The sequence below is a fragment of the Rhinatrema bivittatum genome, chromosome 4 (assembly GCF_901001135.1).
Source record: "Rhinatrema bivittatum chromosome 4, aRhiBiv1.1, whole genome shotgun sequence".
Lineage (NCBI taxonomy): Eukaryota > Metazoa > Chordata > Amphibia > Gymnophiona > Rhinatrematidae > Rhinatrema > Rhinatrema bivittatum.
Genome location: NC_042618.1, coordinates 402,092,442 through 402,112,451, shown reverse-complemented (window position 1 = coordinate 402,112,451; position 20,010 = coordinate 402,092,442). Strand labels below are relative to the sequence as shown.

Sequence of the window (20,010 nt, the reverse complement as noted above, 5' to 3'; positions counted from 1 at the left end):
ATTTGTAACCTATCATTAAATCATCTAGTACAGTGGTGGGCCATTCCAGTTTTCAAGTCGAGTTTCATGAATATGTATGGGAGAGATTTGTATGAATACTGCCTTAGTTGTATTTAAATCACTCCCATGCAGATTTATTAGATTTATCCTGAAAATAAGACCGGTTTGCGGCCCTTGAGGAATGGAATCGCCCATACCTGAAGATTGGAGATTGGCCAATGTAACATGGATCTTTAAAAAGAGCTACAGAAATGATAAAGGAAACTATAGTTGGGCGAGTCTGACTTTATTGCCAGAAAAAATCATAGAAACTATTCTAAAGAACAAAATTACAGAACATATACAAAGACATGGCTTCATGGGACACAGCCAGCATGGATCTTCCCAAGGGAAGTCTTGCCTCAACAATCCACTACATTTTTTATTTTTGAAAGGGTTTATAAACATTTGGATGATGGTGAGCCGGTGTATAATAGTGTATTTGGATTTTCAGCACACATTTGACAAAGTCCCCCATGAGAGATTCCTGAGAAAATTAAAGAATCACAGTATAGGAGGCAAGTGTCCTATTGTGGATTGCAAACCTTTTAAAAGATAGGAAACAGAGAGTAGGACTAAATGGGCAGTTTTCTCAGTGGAGAAGAGTAAACAGTGGAATGCCTCAGAGATCTGTAGTGGGACTGGTGCTTTTTTAATATATTTATAAATGATCTGGAAAGGGGAACAACAAGTGAGAAGTTCAAATTTGCAGACACAAAATTATTCCAAGATGATAAATCACAAGCAGATTGTGAGAAATTGCAGGAAGACCTTGGGAGACTGGGAGATTGGACCTCTAAATGGCAGATGAAATTTAATGTGGGCAAGTGTAAAGTCATGCACATAGGGAAAAATACCCCACACTATAGTTGCATGATGTTAGATTCCATATTAGGAGTTACTACCCAGGAAAAGGATCTGGGCATCATCATGAACAATACTTTGACATCCTCAGCTCAGTGTGCGGTGGCATTCAAAAAATTAATAGAATGTCAGGAATTATTAGGAAAGGAATGTCGAATAAAACAGTGAATGTCATGATACTTCTGTATCAATCCATGATGCGATCACACCTAAAGTATTGTGTGCAGCTCTGGTTGCCACATCTCAAAAAAGATAGTCACACTAGAGAAAGTACAGAGAAGGGCAACCAAAATGATAAAGGCCTTGGAACGGCTCCCCTATGAGGAAAGGCTAAAGAGATTAGAGCTGCTCAGTTTAAGAGAAGAGAAGGCAGAGGGGGATATGATAGAGGTCTATAAAATCATGACTGGAATTGAATGTGTAAGTGTGAATCTGTTATTTATTCTTTCAAAAAATACAAAGACTCCACGACACATCATGAAGTTAGTAAATAGCTCATTTAAAACATATAGAAACACAGAAATGACAGCAGAAAAGGACCAAATGGTCCATCCTGTCTGCCCAGCAAGCTTATGGTAGTATCTGCTGTGCAGGTTAACCCCATACTTATCAGCTTCCAAGACCGTAAAAGTCAGGGCCCTTCCTTGAGCCCATGGTTATTAAAATTAGGAACAATAGTTTTATCTCAGTGTTCCCGTTGGGTTCCCAGGTATTTAAGCTCTCTCTCTTTGCTGACGATATAATATTTACCATTAGTGACCCTCATGTTTCCTTGATAAATATAGAAAAAGCTTTAGATGAATTTAGCAGCGTGTCTGGTTTTAACATCAACTGGGAAAAGTCTGAGATTCTTAATATTTCTTGCACGTCCGAGGTAGAAAGCTTTTTACATATCACCCCCTGTTCAAATGGGCTTTGAACAAAATTAAGTATCTTGGGGCATATCTTGGCAAACAGTTGAATGATCTTTATATTTTGAATTTCCCTCCTCTAATTGCGAGCCTCTGGCGCGACTTGGAAAAATGGGAGAGATTATCTCTCTCTTGTTTGGGAAGGATATCCATTGTAAAAATGAATGTCTTGCCGAGGCTGCTCTATTTTTTCCAGACCTTACCTATTCATGTCTCCAGTCTTTTGAAATTGTGGCAAAAAAGATATTGTTTTATTTGGAAAAGAAGACCTCCACGAGTCTGTCAGAGCATTATGTATAGACCTATAGGTGATGGGGAACTAGGCATACCAAATATTTTATGGTATTTTGTGGCAGCTCAGCTACGTTCAGTGGCTGAATGGCAAAACTCTACCTAATTTAAACATTGGGTTTTGATAGAGCAGTCTTGGTTACGGGGCATGTCTCTTTCTTCTTTACTCTGGCAACCTTGCCATATTTGGCATAGTTGCCCTGATATGGTGCCAGCTACCTGCAATACTTCGAATATTTGGAAAATGTTGTCTCGACGCTTGGTTGGGGGTTTACTTTTCTCATCTATTTCATAATACTTCCTTTTCCTCTTGCATTCCCGTACAGTCTTTTAAATGTTGGAAAACCTGTGGGGTATATCTGATGGAACATGTCTAGGTGGAGGGTCATTTGGTTTCTTTTGATACCCTGAGAATGAGGTATAATATCCCTCTTTCTGAATTTCTCTTAACAATTATCTCATTTTTTATGTAGTATTCAAATTGGCTCCCATTTATTACTTGGGAAATCGCTTATTGAAGGCTTTGTACTAAGGGGGGTGTCATAAGGGTTTGACTTAAAAAATGTATGTGTTACTAAACTCCAAACCAAGCATTACACCTGTGCATGTTAGTGACTGGGAGAAAGATTTGGGTCGTTCTTTTTCAGAGGAAGATTGGGATCTTATTTTTTCTAGGATCCGCAAATCTTCTGTGTCTTCTCTGATTGTGGAAAATAGTTACAAATTGTTATATAATTGGTATTATACACCTGATAAACTACATAGGTTTTATCCGCTCTTAGTAACATTTGTTGGCAGGGTTGTAGTTCTGTGGGATCCTGCTTTCATATTTGGTGGGCTTGTCCTGTTATTCAACCATTTTGGAACAGGATACTGACTCTCATAAGAACATAAGAAATTGCCACACTGGGTCAGACCAAGGGTCCATCAAGCCCAGCATCCTGTTTCCAACAGAGGTCAAACCAGGCCACAAGAACCTGGCAAGTACCCAAACACGAAGAAGATCCCATGCTACTGATACCAGTAATAGCAGAGGCCATTCCCTGACTCAACTTGATTAATAGCAGATATTCTTCATGTTCCCATTACCTTACCTGCGGAAGCAGCACTTCTGAATTATCCTATTCAAGATTTGGGACTGGGCTCGCAACTTCTAATACAACAGATTTGCACGGCGACTGGGATTGAGATTGCGAGCCATTGGAGACAGCAGTCTGCCCTCCTACTGAGAGGGGTGTTGTCTAGATTGGACACAGTGTGTACAATAAGTAAACTCACAGCTATCAAAAGGCATAATATGAAAAAATTTGATTTAATATGGAGACCTTATATGCTCTGGAAGGAACATGCTTCCTTTTAACTTTCTGTTATGTTCAGTCCTCTTTATAGATTTATTTTTTCTTATTTTCTGTGTATTGTAAGGGGGAGGGATCTTATAGATCATAGCTAGGCAGAAAGGAAGGGGAGATTATTTCTGTAAACTCTTTGTTGTCATTCAATGTTTTATTTGTGCCGGTTTTTGGAGGCATTGTTTTTGTTTGTTTTTAATGACAGCAATAAAGTGTTATTTAAAAAAAAAAAAGTCAGGGCCCTTATTGGTTGCTGTCTGAATCCAATTCCCTGTTACCTCTTGCTGTTGAAGCAGAGAGCAATGTCTGAGTTGCATAAAAAAATCAGGCTTATTGGTTAAGGGTAGTGACAACCGTATCAACAAATTATCCCGATGCTTATTTGTTTCCCCAGACTATAAGGTCGGGGTCCTTGCTGGTTGCTGTCTGAATCCAATTCCCCTTTTCCTCTTTTCTCCCTGCTGTTGAAGCAGAGAGCAATGCTGGAGTGGAACCAATAGTTTGAAGGCTTATTGGTTAAGAGTAGTAACAGCCGCACCAGCAAGTTACCCCCATGCACTATTTTCTTCATTTCCATCTTCTAGCCTTTAGGGATCCACAGTGTTTATCCCATGCCCTTTTGAATTCTTTCACTGTTTTTGTCTTCACCACCTCCGCCAGAAGGGCATTTCAGGCATCCACCACCCTCTCCATGAAGAAATATTTCCTGACTTTGGTTCTGAGTCACCTTCCCTGGAGTTTCATTTTGTGGCCCCTAGTTCTACAGATTTCTTTCCAACGGAAAAGGTTTACCAATTGTGCATCATTAAAAACTTTCAGTTATCTGAAGGGCTGTATTATATCTCCCCTGCATCTCCTCTCTTCCAGGGTATACATATTTAAGTCCTTCAACCTCTCCGCATAAGTAATTTGATAGAGGCCCACTACCATTTTGGTCACCCTTCTCTAGATCACCTCCATCCTGTTTCTGTCCCTTTTGAGATATAGTCTCCAGAACTGAACACAGTACTTCAGGTGATGCCTCACCAAGGACTTGTACGAGGGGATTATCAGCTCCTTTTTCTTACTGGTTATTCCTCTCTCTATGCAGCCCAGCATTCTTCTGGCTTCAGCTATTGCCGTTGCTTCGCTATCTTCAGCTATTGTCACATTGCTTCGCTATCTTCAGATCGCTAGACACTATCACCCCAAGGTCCTTTTCTTTGTCTGTGCACAACAGCCCTTCACCCCCCCATCACATACAGCTCTTTTGGATTACCACACCCCAGATGCATGACTCTGCACTTGGCATTGAATCCCATCTGCCATATCTTCAACCACTGTTCAAGCTTCCTTAAATCACATTTCATTCTCTCTACTCCTTCTGGCGTGTCCACTCTGTTGCGGATCTTAATATCCGCAAATAGACAAACTTTACTTCTGTCCCTTCCGCAATGTCTCTCACAAAAGATGTTGAACAGAACTGGTCCCAACACCAATCTTTATGGCACTCCGCTTAACATATTTCTCTCTTCAGAGTAGGTTCCATTTACCATTACACACTGTCTTCTATCCGTCAATCAGTTTGTAACCCATGTCACCACCTTGATGCTCATACCCAAGCTTCTTATTTTATTCAGAAGTCTCTTGTGCAGGGACTGTATCAAAAGCTTTGCTGAAATCTAAGTAGATTACATTGCGCGCTCTTATTCAATCCAATTCTTTAGTCACCCAATCAAAACAATCGATCAGATTTTTCTGACAGGACCTTCCCCTGATGAATCTGTGCTGCCTCAGGTCCAGCAATCCTACTGACTGTAAATAGTTCACTATCCTCTCCTTCAGCAGTCTCCATTAATTTTCCCACCATTGAGGTGAGACTAACCAGCCTGTGGTTTCCTGCTTCCTCTCTGCTACCACACTTGTGAAACAGGACTACCACCACTCTTCTCCTACCACGTGGCACCACTCCTGTTTCCAGGGATCTATTGAATAGGTCATGCAACAGACCTGCCAGCACATCTGAGTTTCCTTCAGTGTCCTGAGATGAAACTCATCTGGCCCCATGGCTTTGTCCACTTTCAGTTTTTCTAGCTCTTCCCATACATTCTCTTCTGTAAAAGGAGTTTCATCTACCCTATTTCCATCTATGGTCTTGTCAACTCTTTTCTAGAGTCTTCTTTAGTGAACACTGAACTGAAGTATTTGTTTAATGTTTCCGCCATTTCTTCATCTCCAGGCAGTGCTTCTTGTCACCTTTACTTTCACTATACCATTTCAGGCCTCCCTTCTTTTTCTGATATATCTGAAAAATGTTTTGTCTTCTCTGTTTACCTCTTTGGCAATTCTTTCTTCCACTTGACTTTTGCTTTCCTGATTTAAGAACATAAGAAATTGCCATGCTTGGTCAGACCAAGGGTCCATCAAGCCCAGCATCCTGTTTCCAACAGAGGCCAAACCAGGCCACAAGAACCTGGCAATTATCCAAACACTAACAAGATCCCATGCTACTGATGCAATTAATAGCAGTGGCTATTCCCTAAGTAAACTTGATTAATAGCTGTTAATGGACTTCTCCTCCAAGAACTTATCCAAACCTTTGTTGAACCCAGCTACACTAACTGCACTAACCACATCCTCTGGCAACAAATTCCAGAGCTTTATTGTGCGTCGAGTGAAAAAGAATTTTCTCCGATTAGTCTTAAATGTGCTACTTGCTAACTTCATGGAATGCCCCCTAGTCCTTCTATTATTCGAAAGTGTAAATAACCGAGTCCCATCTACTCGTTCAAGACCTCTCATGATCTTAAAGACTTCTATCATATCCCCCCTCAGGCGTCTCTTCTCCAAACTGAACAGCCCTAACATCTTCAGCCTTTCCTCATAGGGGAGCTGTTCCATCCCCTTTATCATTTTGGTTGCCCTTCTCTGTACCTTCCCCATCGCAACTATATCTTTTTTGAGATGCGGCGACCAGAATTGTACACAGTATTCAAGGTGTGGTCTCACCATGGAGCGATAGAGGCATTATGACATTTTCCGTTTTATTAACCATTCCCTTCCTAATAATTCCTAACATTCTGTTTGCTTTTTTGACTGCTGTAGCACACTGAGCTGACGATTTTAAAGTATTATCCACTATGATGCCTAGATCTTTTTCCTGGGTGGTAGATCCTAATATGGAACCTAACATCGTGTAACTACAGCAAGGGTTATTTTTCCCTATATGCAACACCTTGCACTTGTCCACATTAAATTTCATCTGCCATCTGGATGCCCAATCTTCCAGTCTTGCAAGGTCCTCCTGTAATGTATCACAGTCTGCTTGTGATTTAACTACTCTGAATAATTTTGTATCATCCGCAGATTTGATAACCTCACTCGTCGTATTCCTTTCCAGATCATTTATATATATATTGAAAAGCACTGGTCCACGTACAGATCCCTGAGGCACTCCACTGTTAACCATTTTCCACTGAGAAAATTGACCATTTAGTCCTACTCTCTGTTTCCTGTCTTTTAACCAGTTTGTAATCCACGAAAGGACATCGCCTCCTATCCCATGACTTTTTAGTTTTCGTAGAAGCCTCTCATGAGGGACTTTGTCAAATGCCTTCTGAAAATCCAAATACACTACATCTACCGGTTCACCTTTATCCACATGTTTATTAACCCCTTCAAAAAAATGAAGCAGATTTGTTAGGCAAGACTTCCCTTGGGTAAATCCGTGTTGACTGTGTTCCATTAAATCATGTCTTACTATATGCTCTACGATTTTGATCTTGAGAATAGTTTCCACTATTTTCCCCAGCACTGAAGTTAGGCTCACTGGTCTATAGTTACCCGGATCGCCCCTGGAGCCTTTTTTAAATATTGGGGTTACATTGGCCACCCTCCAGTCTTCAGGTACAATGGATGATTTTAATGATAGGTTACAAATTTTAACTAATAGATCAGAAATTTCATTTTTTAGTTCCTTTAGTACCCTAGGATGCATACCATCCAGTCCAGGTGATTTGCTACTCTTTAGTTTGTCAATCTGGCCTACTACATCTTCCAGGTTCACAGTGATTTCGTTCAGTTCGTCTGACTCATCACCCCTGAAAACCATCTCCGGAACTGGTATCTCCCCAACATCCTCATTAGTAAACACGGAAGCAAAGAATTCATTTAGTCTTTCTGCAATGGCCTTATCTTCCCTAAGAGCCCCTTTAACCCCTCTGTTATCTAATGGTCTAACTGACTCCCTCCTGCTTTGGATATATTTTAAAAAGTTTTTATTATGAGTTTTTGCCTCTATGGCCAACTTCATTTCAAATTCTCTCTTCGTCTGTCTTATCAATGTTTTACACTTTTGACTGCTTATGTTTTATCCTATTTTCTTCAGATGGATCCTTCTTCCAATTTTTGAAGGATGATTTTTTGGCTAAAATAGCCTCTTTCACCTCACCTTTTAACCATGATGGTAATCATTTTGCCTTCCTTCCACCTTTCTTAATGCATGGAATACATTTGGACTGTGTCTCTAGGATTGTATTATTAAACAATGTCCAAGCCTGTTGAACACTTTTAACCTTTGCAGCTGCACCTTTCAGTTTTTTTCTAACTATTTTCCTCATTTTATCAAAGTTTCCCTTTTGAAAGTTTAGTGTTAGAGCTGCAGATTTACTTATTGTCCCCCTTCCAGTTATTAGTTTAAATTTGATCATGTTATGATCACTGTTGCCAAGTAGCCCCACCACCGTTACCTCTCTCACCAAATCCTGTGTTCCACTAAGAATTAAATCTAAAATAACTCCCTCTCTTGTTGGTTCCTGAACCAATTGCTCCATGAAGCAATCATTTATTACATCCAGGAACATTATATCTCTAGCAAGTCCTGATGTTACATTTACCCAGTCAATATTGGGGTAATTGAAATCTAAGACCGAAAGTACATAGTGAGCAGAAACTGCACTAGAGCGAAATCGCAAAATACACAGGTGCAGTCGAGAACTTAAGTCCTGACAAGACACTCACAATCCAGTGAATATAAATATACTTGTTTTTATTCTTCAATACGGCAACTCCTCTGATTCATACAGACAGTAGCTTAATGGCGTCCCCCGACACGGTTCCCGTGTTTCGCCGCGGGCTGCATCGGGAGGGCTCACCAATAGGGATTCAAACAGTAGCAGTCGTCCTGATGAATATCTATGTTTTACAGCTACTGTTTGAATCCCTATTGGCGAGCCCTCCCGATGCAGCCCGCGGCGAAACACGGGAACCGTGTCGGGGGACGCCATTAAGCTACTGTCTGTATGAATCAGAGGAGTTGCCGTATTGAAGAATAAAAACAAGTATATTTATATACACTGGATTGTGAGTGTCTTGTCAGGACTTAAGTTCTCGACTGCACCTGTGTATTTTGCGGTAATTGAAATCTCCCATTATTATTGCACTGCCAAATTGGTTTGCTTCCCTGATTTCTCTTAGCATTTCATCATCTGTTCCTTGTAAACCGGGGTGATATGTATATTATACAGGAACCTCCGGTATATAAATCCTTTAAATAAATAAATAAATAAATAAATATGTCTATTTTGTCCAGGTGGACGGTAGTATACTCCTATCACTATACTCTTACCCAACACACATGGGATTTCTACCCATATAGATTCTACTGAGCATTTAGTCTCTTATATGATCTTTATCCTGTTGGGCTCTATACCCTCCCGGACATAAAGTTGATCCTCCCTATCATTGCGATATAATTTGAACCCTGATATAGCACTGTCCCATTGGTTGTCCTCCTTCCACCAAGTTTCTGTGATGCCAGTTATGTCAATCTCATCATTTGCTGCTATACACTCTAACTCTCCCATCTTACTTCTTAGACTTCTGGCATTGGCATACAGACATTTCAAAGTGTGTTTTTTGTTTGTTTTAACAATCTGCTTTTCAGTTGTTTGGGATAATTCGGAAATCATTAGCTTTGGTGATTTTTTACATATAGGCATATGGACTATGTTTGCTTTTAATGGAACCTCTCTGTTGGGATGCCCTAACTCTCCTGTTTCAATAGTATCCTTCAAGGATACATTTCTCCGAGCCATGCACTGCTGAGTGACTGTCTGCTTTCCCCCTTGTTCTAGTTTAAAAGCTGCTCTATCTCTTTTTTGAAAGTTAGTGCCAGCAGCTTGGTTCCACTCTGGTTAAGGTGGAGCCCATCCTTTCGGAAAAGTCTCCCCTTTCTTCATCTCCCTCAGTTTTAACAGATATTCTTCCTTGTGTTCCTTTTTTTGGAATACTTTATACAACTTGAATGCTGTTCTTTTTGCCTTCATTCTTTTCAGCCAATTCCATTGAGAGCCAGATTGGTTTCTTTTTCTTCTTACTCTTCTTTACTTTCTTAACAGATTTGTTGCCTTTGTAGTAGCTCCTTTTAATTTGGCCCACTGTTGTTCCACCTCACCCATTTTCTCCCAGTCTTCCAGTTTTTCCTCCAGGTACATCCCCATTTTGACAAAGTCTGTATTTGTGAAATTAAAAACTCGGGTCATTGTGTGACTTCTCTGTATCCTGTTCGCGATATCGAACCAAACCATCTGATGATCACTAGTGCTCAGAAGAGCCCCTACCCGAACATCAGAGAGATTATCCCCATTAGTGAGCACTAGATTGAGGATGTAAGGTTAACTGTTGAGAGAGTGCGTATCTCTGCCTCACAGGCCTTATTCTGCCAGAACCAACTGTAATCCAGTTTTTCCTGGGATTCTGAATCTTGGATGTCTGACTTCTCTGTGGGAATGAGGGTGGACATTCAGGATCCTGTCCTGTTAGGGAAATTGGGTGTCTGATATTCACATCTTGCTCTACCAGATCCCACAGTAAACCATTTATTTTTGGGATTCTGAATCTTTGTTGAAGCTGGGAAAGATACTCTGTTTGCATCAAGATAGGGCAGGTTTTTTTTTTAAACCTGAACAATTCCTCTTTCAAATACATCACCTGGTTTTTCATTGCAGACCACTGAAAGCAAATTGGACAGCCCTTAAGTCTCCAAATCATAGGCCTTGGGACATAAGCACCACAAATGTTACACTGAATAAAAGCCATTCTGCTAATAGTGACTAATATACAAGTTGTTAGATTGGTACTTTAGTCTGATTATTCACTTAACCAAGTCCTTAGAATTATTAAAGAAGAAAAAACCCTAGGGTCAAGTGGGTGTGGGGTAGGGTGGGAGGGAGGGAACAAACAGCTCCTGCAGATATCAGCCCTTTGATCTATAAATTACAAACACAATTATTTCAACACACACTAGCCAGGAGTCTAAAAACACTAGCTAGCTTAAATAGATAGAGATTTCAAAACATGCAACAACAGAGGAAAAATAGCAGGAAATAGAACAATGTCTGCAAGAAATCTGTCTATATTATGGCTAACAAATTTAAAAATTAAACTTCTCTAGTCATAAGCACAGGTGTGTTCAGGTGCCTCTCCAGAGACACACATACCTGTGCTTATATGTATCTATATATAGAACTTCTTAATAAACCCCTGTAGTTCCTTGTGAGTCACCAGACCCAGAGGCTACTAGGTTTTTTGGGGTTTTTTTCTTAAACTTTAAAACCAGTTATTTCAATTCACACAGATGGACAAATTGCATGTTTTCACTCAACACACTGTTAAGCTCTGGAATTCATTGCTGGTGAATGTGGAAAAGGCAGTTAACATAGAGTTTCGAAAAGGTTTGGACAAGTTCCTGGAGGAGAAGTCTATAAACTGTTATTAACCAAGTAGACTTGGGGAAGGCCACTAGGCAATAGCAGCATAGGATCTACTATTTGGGATCTTGCCAGGTATTTGTGTCCTGAAATGGCTTTTTGGACCCTCAGTCTGACCCAGTATGGCAAATCTTACACCAGATTGAAGTTTTGATCAAAAACAAAGCAGATTATGGAAGCCAGTGGGTATGCAGAATTCTTTCATGCTTTGGCTTTGCTCTTGCCTGAAACTCTAATGATTTTGAAAACTTCAAGAATTTAATGAAAAAAGTTATAAAGGTTTCACAGAACGTAGAACACTATTGGTCTGTTACCGTGTGTGATTTGGTTACTGATTCAGAGAGAAGATAATCCATAGGATTTTCAAAGGTATTATGCATGAAAAAGTAGCAATTTTCAAAAGCCCATTTATGTGAATAAATGGACTTTATACGCACACGACATTTTGAAAATTACCTCCATAGTGAACAATTTGGGATTGTTTAATATTGATTTGGGCTGTTGTAGGTAGGTATTAAATGGGATTGTTTTATTTTTGTTCTGTAGTTGTATATTTTATCAAATTTCATTTGATGGAATTGTATTGCGCTATTTTATGGTAGTACACTGCCTTGGTCATCCCAGTGGGCTTGGAAAGGTGGTTTGTAAGTGAATTAAATTTAAATAACTGTTCAGGAATTACAAGTTAATCCAGAAGTGAAACCTGTTACGTTCTTGACGCTTGCTATTGTCTCCTACTCTTGGAAATGAATGTAGATGTGATCAATACATTAAATCATACCCAAGAATTATAGCATTTCTAGGAGCCCCATGGACAGTAGTGGTGCCTGAATTATGACAGGAAAATGTGACTGCGTCATCTTAGTTGCTGGTTATTGACATTCCTGAAGAAATGACCATCTATTTCAGAAGGGGTCTAGATACCAAAGCTTCTTTCAACCACTTGATCAAGAAGATATTTCTACAAAAGAGAAAAAAGCAGAAGGGGGTGGTACATCCATACTTGAATAAAATGTTCCAATTTATACAAAAAAATCTAAAATTTAATGACACCTGATCGGGAATGAAATTAATCCCCTCCCCTTGCTGAAGCCAGATTTGATTTTAGGTATTTTGTTAGAGTAACGGGACAGCGTTTGCCTGCCCAGATTTCTCCAGATTCCTTGTCTGTAAAATCACTGATGAACCTTTTTTTTTTTTTTTTTTCAATTTCAGTTTTTATTTCAAATTGCCTCTTTAAGGGTATTTTCCAAGCAGTTTGCAATTTACATGGAAGCTACTGTCCACTTCCCACAGATCTTCCTTCACAGCCTTCTAGCAAGCTTAAATCCCACTTTACACCTTGGGAGCTTGGTTTCTCTCCCTCCTGCAGCCTGCGGAGACCTGACCTGACCTGGCCTGCCTGCAGACTCTCCCAGACAGCTTAAATAGAGCACCCATTAGTGGGTGACTATGCCCCCGAGTTAGGAATATGTAGTACCTGCATGTCCCCCTCTAACCTGCCTGTCTGCAGGAGAATTGTAGTGCTGAGTGATGGGTTTACGCATCCATTGCAAGTGGTAAAGTACAACCTGTTTGAGCTTGGAGAGGGATTCCCTTTTTTTTTATTTCCTTTCATCTTGGTTTGGTGTTGCATTGCTAAGAGCAGTGGAGCTGTGTGTGTTTTGCAGGGGAAGGATACTTTTACTTTGTGTTTTGAATATGATGATCTGAATTTTATCTTAAGAAATCGAGCCTAGGTGGCTGCTCTCCTTACTGTGAATTTAAGGTTGAAAAACAGGAAAGTTGCAGCTGCGGGCACAGGAATCCGGTTTCTTTTGAAAAGTGCATGGTCCATAGCGTAGAAGTCAGCACCTATCTTCTTTCAGATCTAACCGAAATGTTGTCAGCCTCCATTCAGATTTATGAGAGTGATCAAGTTTGGCTCTTTCAGAAATCAGTAGTCACCAGTAACAAGGTACACTGTATACGTTGCTAAACTTTAGGATTGCAATAGGAGAATTCTCTGCCAGATTTTTGCTTACATGTTCTTTCCAGTAATCTGCTTGTATATTAGATTGTAAGCTCTTCAGAGGAGGGACTGTCTCATGTGTTTTTGTACAGTGCTGCATACATCAAGTAGCGCTATAGAAGTATTAAGTAGTAGTAGTATATATTGCCTTCTCTGAGCTGAGATTTCTCTCAAAGGTTCCCGTGGTTATTTTATTTATTTGTTTAAAAAGTTTTGCATACCGTCGCTCGAAAAGACACATCACAACGGTTCACATCATAAAAAAACAAAATAAATATCAGTGGTTAAAATTACAAAACGCATTGTCAAAAAGGAAAATAAAATTATTAATAAAAGGACGGGAAGGAGCAGAGCAGAATAAAGAGCACCCATGTGGTTATTCTCAGAGGGACTTGAGATTCATAGGGAGGTAAAGAAAATGGCAATCTACTTCAGGGCTCACTCACCTGTTTATTATCAGAAGTATGAACAGATTTTCTATGAAACAGCCTCTAGTTTTCCAGAGGCCTGCCATTTGCATTAAGGACATCTTCATTGAGGCACAAAAATAACTCGCTCATCTGTCCTTCTAATTTTAGTGTCTTCCACATACATCGTTGGAAACCAGAGGAGCCAGAACAGCACCCTTGGCTTTTCGGATTATGATACTTTATCTCAGCCATCCTACACCAGCTGCTACTCTAGCATCTATAGCACCTTGTTGCCACCGAGCAGGTGAGGAAAGATTGCAGCCAAACTTGCTTGTCTGACGGGTTTGCATTCCAGACTTCTGCAAACGCCAAAACTCTTTGCAGTTCCAAGACAGGTGATGCACAGAGAAGACCTGTCCATAGCAGAAACTGCTCTGATTCATTCCAGAAGGACCATTTCTGTATTTATTTTCCTCTCGTTCTCCATAGTGAATTGTGCTTTAACATGTAGGTATAGAAGCAATTCGTTTTGTTGTTGCATTTTTTTTTTATTTGAATATATACTCTTGATGTATTGATTCTATGGGAACAAATGAGTAGGTTCTTTTTTTATAATGAGATGAAACTGATGGGTGCTGTTTAAAAGTAATAATGTAAAATTTTCATAATCCAGTAAATGGTGGCGACTAAAGACCACTGGCCCAGGTATGAGATTTTCTCTGTGGTTACTACCCTGGGAAGATGAGCATGTACGTTACCATTGCCCAAACCAACACCAGTTTCCCAACACCATGCTCTGCATGTCCCAAGCATTTCCAGATTCTGTCATGGCTTTGGTTGCCACTACTTCTGCTGGTAAGCCAATCCACTCCCAGCAAAGAAGTATCTTTTCATGTTTCCCCTTATACTCCTCTCCCTGCAATTTGTTACAACACCCTCCCCCCACATACATGAATTATCATCCTCCCCCACCACAATCAAGTGTGACGAATATGTGAGATTTCCCCATTCCTTCCCTCCTCCAGTGAGCACATCCTAAATTTCCTAAGCCTTTCTTTTGGTACAGTTTGTGTCATGGAGAGGGATTTCTGGTAGTAATTGTTTCACTGCATCTTAATAATGAACAACAAATGATCAGAAGTAGCAGAGATACTGTCCTCGTCTGCACTACCTCGACTGGGAGGCTGTTCCATGAATCCACCAGCATTTTTTTTGAGGAAATATTCCCTTAAGATTACTCCTGAGCCTACCCCCTTTCACCTTCATCCCATGACCTTTTGTTCTAAAACCTTCTGTGTATAGAAACCTTGAAGGCATTTAAATGTGTCTATGCCCTATACTGACTTTCTAAAGGTTTTTGTATTTGCAATACAGTAAGCGTAAATCTGAGTAAGTAGTACAAAAGTCACAGTTGCTGTGGTGAATTTTGAATACTGTAACTATAGGAATCTGTGCAGGTTCTGATATCTTTTAATCGGAGCCAGCTCTTCTATTAGGCAGACTTAGGTGATCGCCTTTAGAATGCAGGAGTTTTGGGGTGGCAGCAAGAGCTTTGTTATGCATACGTACAGGGGACTCTGCCTTGTCCTGGGGGAATTCTGCGGAGCACAGAATTTGCGCAGAATTCCTCCCCCCCCCCCCCCACGCAGAATTGCCATTTTCTGCGCAGAAAATAGCAGAGGAGACCCCGGTATGTGCGAACGGAGTGCGTCCCGCGTGTGCCGTGGATGTTCGCAGCGAAGATGAAGGCCCCAGTGCGCCGTTCGCAACAAAATGGTAGGCCCCGTGTGCCACGAACGGAGTGTGCTCTGCTCGCAGCAAAGATGGAAGGCCCCGGTGAGAGTGTGTGTGTGTGAGAGGAGAGGGGAGGGGGAGAGAGAGAGCATGGGAGGTAAGGGAGGGATGCTTGAGTGGATTTCAGAGAGAAGGGAGCCTTATGAGAGGAGGGGTTGTGGGGGAGGGGAGTGTGAGAGAGAGAATGGGAGGTAAGGGGAGGGATGCTTGAGTGTGGGTTTCAGAGAGAGGGAGCCTATATGAGGAGAGGGGTGAGAGAGAGCATGGGAGGTAAGAGAGCGGGGGGCGGGGGATGCTTGAGTGTGGGCTTTAGAGAGAGGGAGCCTATATGAGGGGAGGGTGAGAGCAGGAGGGGTGTGAGAGAGCATGGGAGGTAAATGAGCGGGTGGCAGGGGGATGCTTGAGTGTGGGTTTCAGAGAGAGAGGGAGCCTATATGAGGAGATTGTGAAAGAGTGTGTATGTGTGTGAGAGATTGGGAGCTTGTGTGTATGTGAGGGTGCTAGCCTGTGTGAAGGGATTGTGTATGTGTGAGACAGAGCCTGTGTGAACAGGTACGTGAGTGAGAGAGAGACATAGGTAGCCTGTGTGAGGATGTATGTGTGAGAGAGAAAGGGAGCTTGTGTGGGTGTGTATGCAAGAGAGAGGGCCCTGTATGAGAGTGTGTGTGTGAGAGAGAGGGAGAGGGAGGGAGGGAGGGAGCCTGTGTGAGGGGCAGTATTGAGAACAGGGTCAAATTCTGGGACTGGCGATAAGAGTGGAAAGGGTTGAGCCTAGAGGTGGAGGGGAGAGAGATACTGGCAGCTGGAGGAGTTGGGGCCTGAGAGGGCAAAGTGGCCAGGGGAGTAAGGAGAGCGAGTGGAAGGGACACTCTTACAGTGAATTTCTAGGGAAATTCTGCTCAAAATATTTAAAATTCTACATCTCTAAGTAATAACTTTTTTCTGTATTAATTTAAAATGTAATTACTTAAAGACTGTCATGTAAATTGTGTTATTTTGACCAATATTTTGCCAGATCGAATGTCAGTATATAAAAATAAATAAATATAAAATTTGCAGAATTGTAAGTTTTTCTGTGCAGAATTCCCCCAGGAGTGGCTCTGCCCCAATGACCAGTGCTGACTCTAGAACAAATGGCACCCTGGGCAAAACGTGGCGATGACACTCCTCCCTCCAACATTATCCCTTCTTCCCCCCCATCCATTAGTACTTTGCTCACGTTTTCAAAGCAACATTTGTTTCTTAATTCATCACTTTCAGTAATACCCGACTTGAGTAATAGTGTCGATTTGAAGATAATCCAGTACTTGGTCAAGAATGGATTTTTATATAACTGATCATTTTGATTTGCTGATTTATTTAACCTATTAAAGTAACAGCAGTACCCAGCTCCCTAGTGATCGCTGGATTCCCTTCTTTGCTCTCGTGCTGAGGTTGATATTCAGCACCATTTGTTCAGCTAGGCTTGGACTTAGCTGAACAAATGGTGGGATTTGAAAATCTTACCGTGCTGGCCAGCTCCGAGTTATCCAGCTAACTCAGGGGATGGGGTGGATGCATTCCGGGACAGAGTCAGCTGTCCAGCTATCATAGCTGAATAAACACAAGTTTTCAGTATTATCCAGCTAACACAATTGGATAATCCTGAAGTCAGCCAGAGAAGTATCCGGCTAATGCTAAGATAGCCAAGGATATTCAGCAGTGCACCCGCACCTGTGCCACGGAATGTCCCTGCAAAGTTAGCCAGATATGTTTATCTGGCTAACTTTACTAGCCAGATAGCAGCTGAAAATGGACTCCATAATTTTATTTTTTGTCATCTTATAAACTACGCAGCTAAATTTAGCTGCTCATCTCAAGCAGTTTTCTAATTTGGTAACTCCTAAATAAATCCCTTTGAACATTGTCCTGATGACGTCTGATCATATAATTGGTTCATATATAGAAATGACGGCAGAAGACCAAACGGCCCATTTGTTCCTATAGATTTTCAGCTTACCTTTCTTCACGGTGCATTTTGTTTACAGTTTCAAAATTGGCTGAAAATCTATTTCCAAGTTGTATGGGCGAAATTGATTAAATGCAGAATGTATGATAATCTCTGTATGTAATTCAAATAAATGGATTTCTAAAGTCAGCTATTTGAGCAGGGTATTTAGCTTTTGTAAAATGTATGTATCCTTTCATGCTCTCAGAGCAAATTTCACATTTTTTTGTTCATTCTGAGTGACCTTAATACATTCCTAGCTCTTCAGAAATGAAGAACCGTTAATATGAAATTCGGAAATCCTCTGTTCACTGCTTTCAATTGTGTATTTTCCTGTAGATCTGGTGCTGAGGTGCCCTCTTTCAGCAACTTCACAGGTTATAACTTTGCATTCTGTTCCTTTCCAGACAATACGCAGAGCCAGGCCAACTGGATGACCCGGACAGCGGCCAGGTTGAAGATGGCCTACTGAGCAATGATCAGGAGATATTGTGGCATGAGGATTCGAAACCAGGGACGTTGGTTTAAGTAGCTGCCAGTCTTCCTCTGGCCGAGCTGTCCAATCCTCTTCCTCACGTGCCTCACCCAGTCTGCTTCTGCATCAGTAGAAAGGAGAACAATCAAAAACAATTGAAGGGGCCTTTTGTGAGCAGAAGACGAGATGGCAGATAACTAGAGACAATGACCATTGCAGTTGGGACAATCGTAATGTAGAGCAGACCAAGCTGCATTTCATCTCAGCAAGAAGGAAGAGCACTTGGTCCAAGCATTTAAACAGACCAAGTGAGCACTTTTTCTAAGAGGCGCCGAAGGCAAATCCGAAACTGTGAAATGAAACTCGCTCCTGGACATTACTGGAAGTCTTCTGAGCACAAGTCAAAGTTAATGGCTGTGATTTTGGAGAAGGAAACCAAGGGGGCAGGAACCGAAGCCAGTGAAGAATAATGCACGGCGGATGCATGTCCGCTGTGGAGCATCCCTGCAAGGAGAGCTGGATAATAGGGGTGTTAGATTGAGCTGAAATGTGCATAGATCATGTTCAAGAGCGCGTATTTATAAGTGCAGCACAATCTAGTCCCAAGAAAGCATGTAATGCCATTATGGAAGAGATTCATGTAAATATATAAATATTTATATTATGGTAGATGGCATCTTTAAGAGTATGAAGCACTGCTTTGAACTAATTTACATAGTAAGGTGTAGTAAAACACAAGTCTTACGTATAATGAACTGTCTAAGGCAGAGGTGGCCAGCTCCAGTCCTTGAGAGCCACAAACAGGCCAGGTTTTCAGGGTATCCACAATGAATACACATGAGGTAGATTTGCATGCACTGCTATCATAGTATGCAAATCTATCTCATGCATATTCATTGTAACCCTGAAAACCTGGCCTGTTTGTGGCTTCCAAGGATCAGAGTTGGCCACCCTTGGTCTAAGGTACAATTTATTATCCAGATGACCTTAAAGCTTTTCATATGGAATGCACAGATCTGCTGGTCAGTTTTCTGTTTTAATACCCCTCTGCTGTTTTTAATTTTAAACAGATGACGCAAAGAGAAGCTTTTGTTATCACAACTTGTTGTCTTAAGGTGGCCAGTGTTTTTAAGGTGGACGTAGAACATACCATGTAGGTGCCTTACAATAATGGGCATTGGAAGCAAACATTAAAAAAAAAAAAAAGTCTTTGGCAATTGAGCTGTGATTGTGATTCTGGGTTTATGGAACTGCAATTCCAGACTGCAGCAGCTGGGAGGAGGGAACAGAATTCACACAGCTCAGACCTGTGAGGGTCCTGGTACCCAGTCGAGCACCATGACCTCCAGATTCTCTTGCCTACAGTTTACAAAATAAGGATGCTTTGCTGTGTTGTGCTTCAGAAATCCATAAAAAGGTGCTTTTATAAAAAATAGAAAAACATTTTCTACTTAAGGTTATTTCTGGTTCACACTGTATTGTAAGGATGTTTCTCAACAACACTTGCTAGAATATTTTTTACCTGCACTCCAAAGCATGTAATATAGATAGATATATATACACAATACTGAATTTGTTTAAGCTGGTCCTTAGTCATTTGTACTATTGAGATTTGAAATTAAAAAAAAAAAAAACCCCACAAAATAATTTATTCTTTTTTCATATTTGTATAGCCTACATCTAAGAAAAGCCCTTTTTCATAATCTGTTTCTGAAGTTTGAGGCCTATTTTGTATAGGCGGAGAATAAAAGCATGTTACCTAAAATTATTCTGTACTTTGTGTATGTTTGTGCATTACCCATGGCAACAGATGAATTTGAGTGCTCTTCTCCTTTATGTAAATACATCTGAAGTAGTAGTTCCGGACACAGCTGTTGGAGCCTGCCTTCCAGAATGCATACTACCGCGTGTATACATGAATCCCAAAAAGGATTCCCCATTTCAGGATCCTCTTGGATCCCCTGACATGCCCTGGAAATATGGTATCGATAGGACACCAAACCAAAAAAGATCTGCCGCAGCTGAAGATGCTGGCTCAAAGTAAGAATTCCCACTGCTAAGAACTTTAAACCTGCTAATTACTCTCTGGTTCTTATTTTAGTTTTTAGAAAAGAAAGCGCAGCTGTAAAAT

The 20,010-nt window shown here is 40.9% G+C and overlaps 1 protein-coding gene across 1 annotated transcript in view; it reads left to right on the top strand.

Annotated features, from left to right (window-relative positions):
- The window catches only part of FRMD4B (FERM domain containing 4B), a 295,281-nt gene extending 275,737 nt beyond the window's left edge, over positions 1-19,544 (top strand). Inside the window, exons 22-23 of the mRNA XM_029601082.1 lie at positions 13,792-13,927; positions 17,812-19,544. Coding sequence (XP_029456942.1) covers positions 13,792-13,927; positions 17,812-17,932 — 257 coding nt within the window. The 3' untranslated portion in view covers positions 17,933-19,544. The remainder of the gene's footprint in view (positions 1-13,791; positions 13,928-17,811) is intronic.
- Positions 19,545-20,010: the final 466 nt, after the last annotated feature.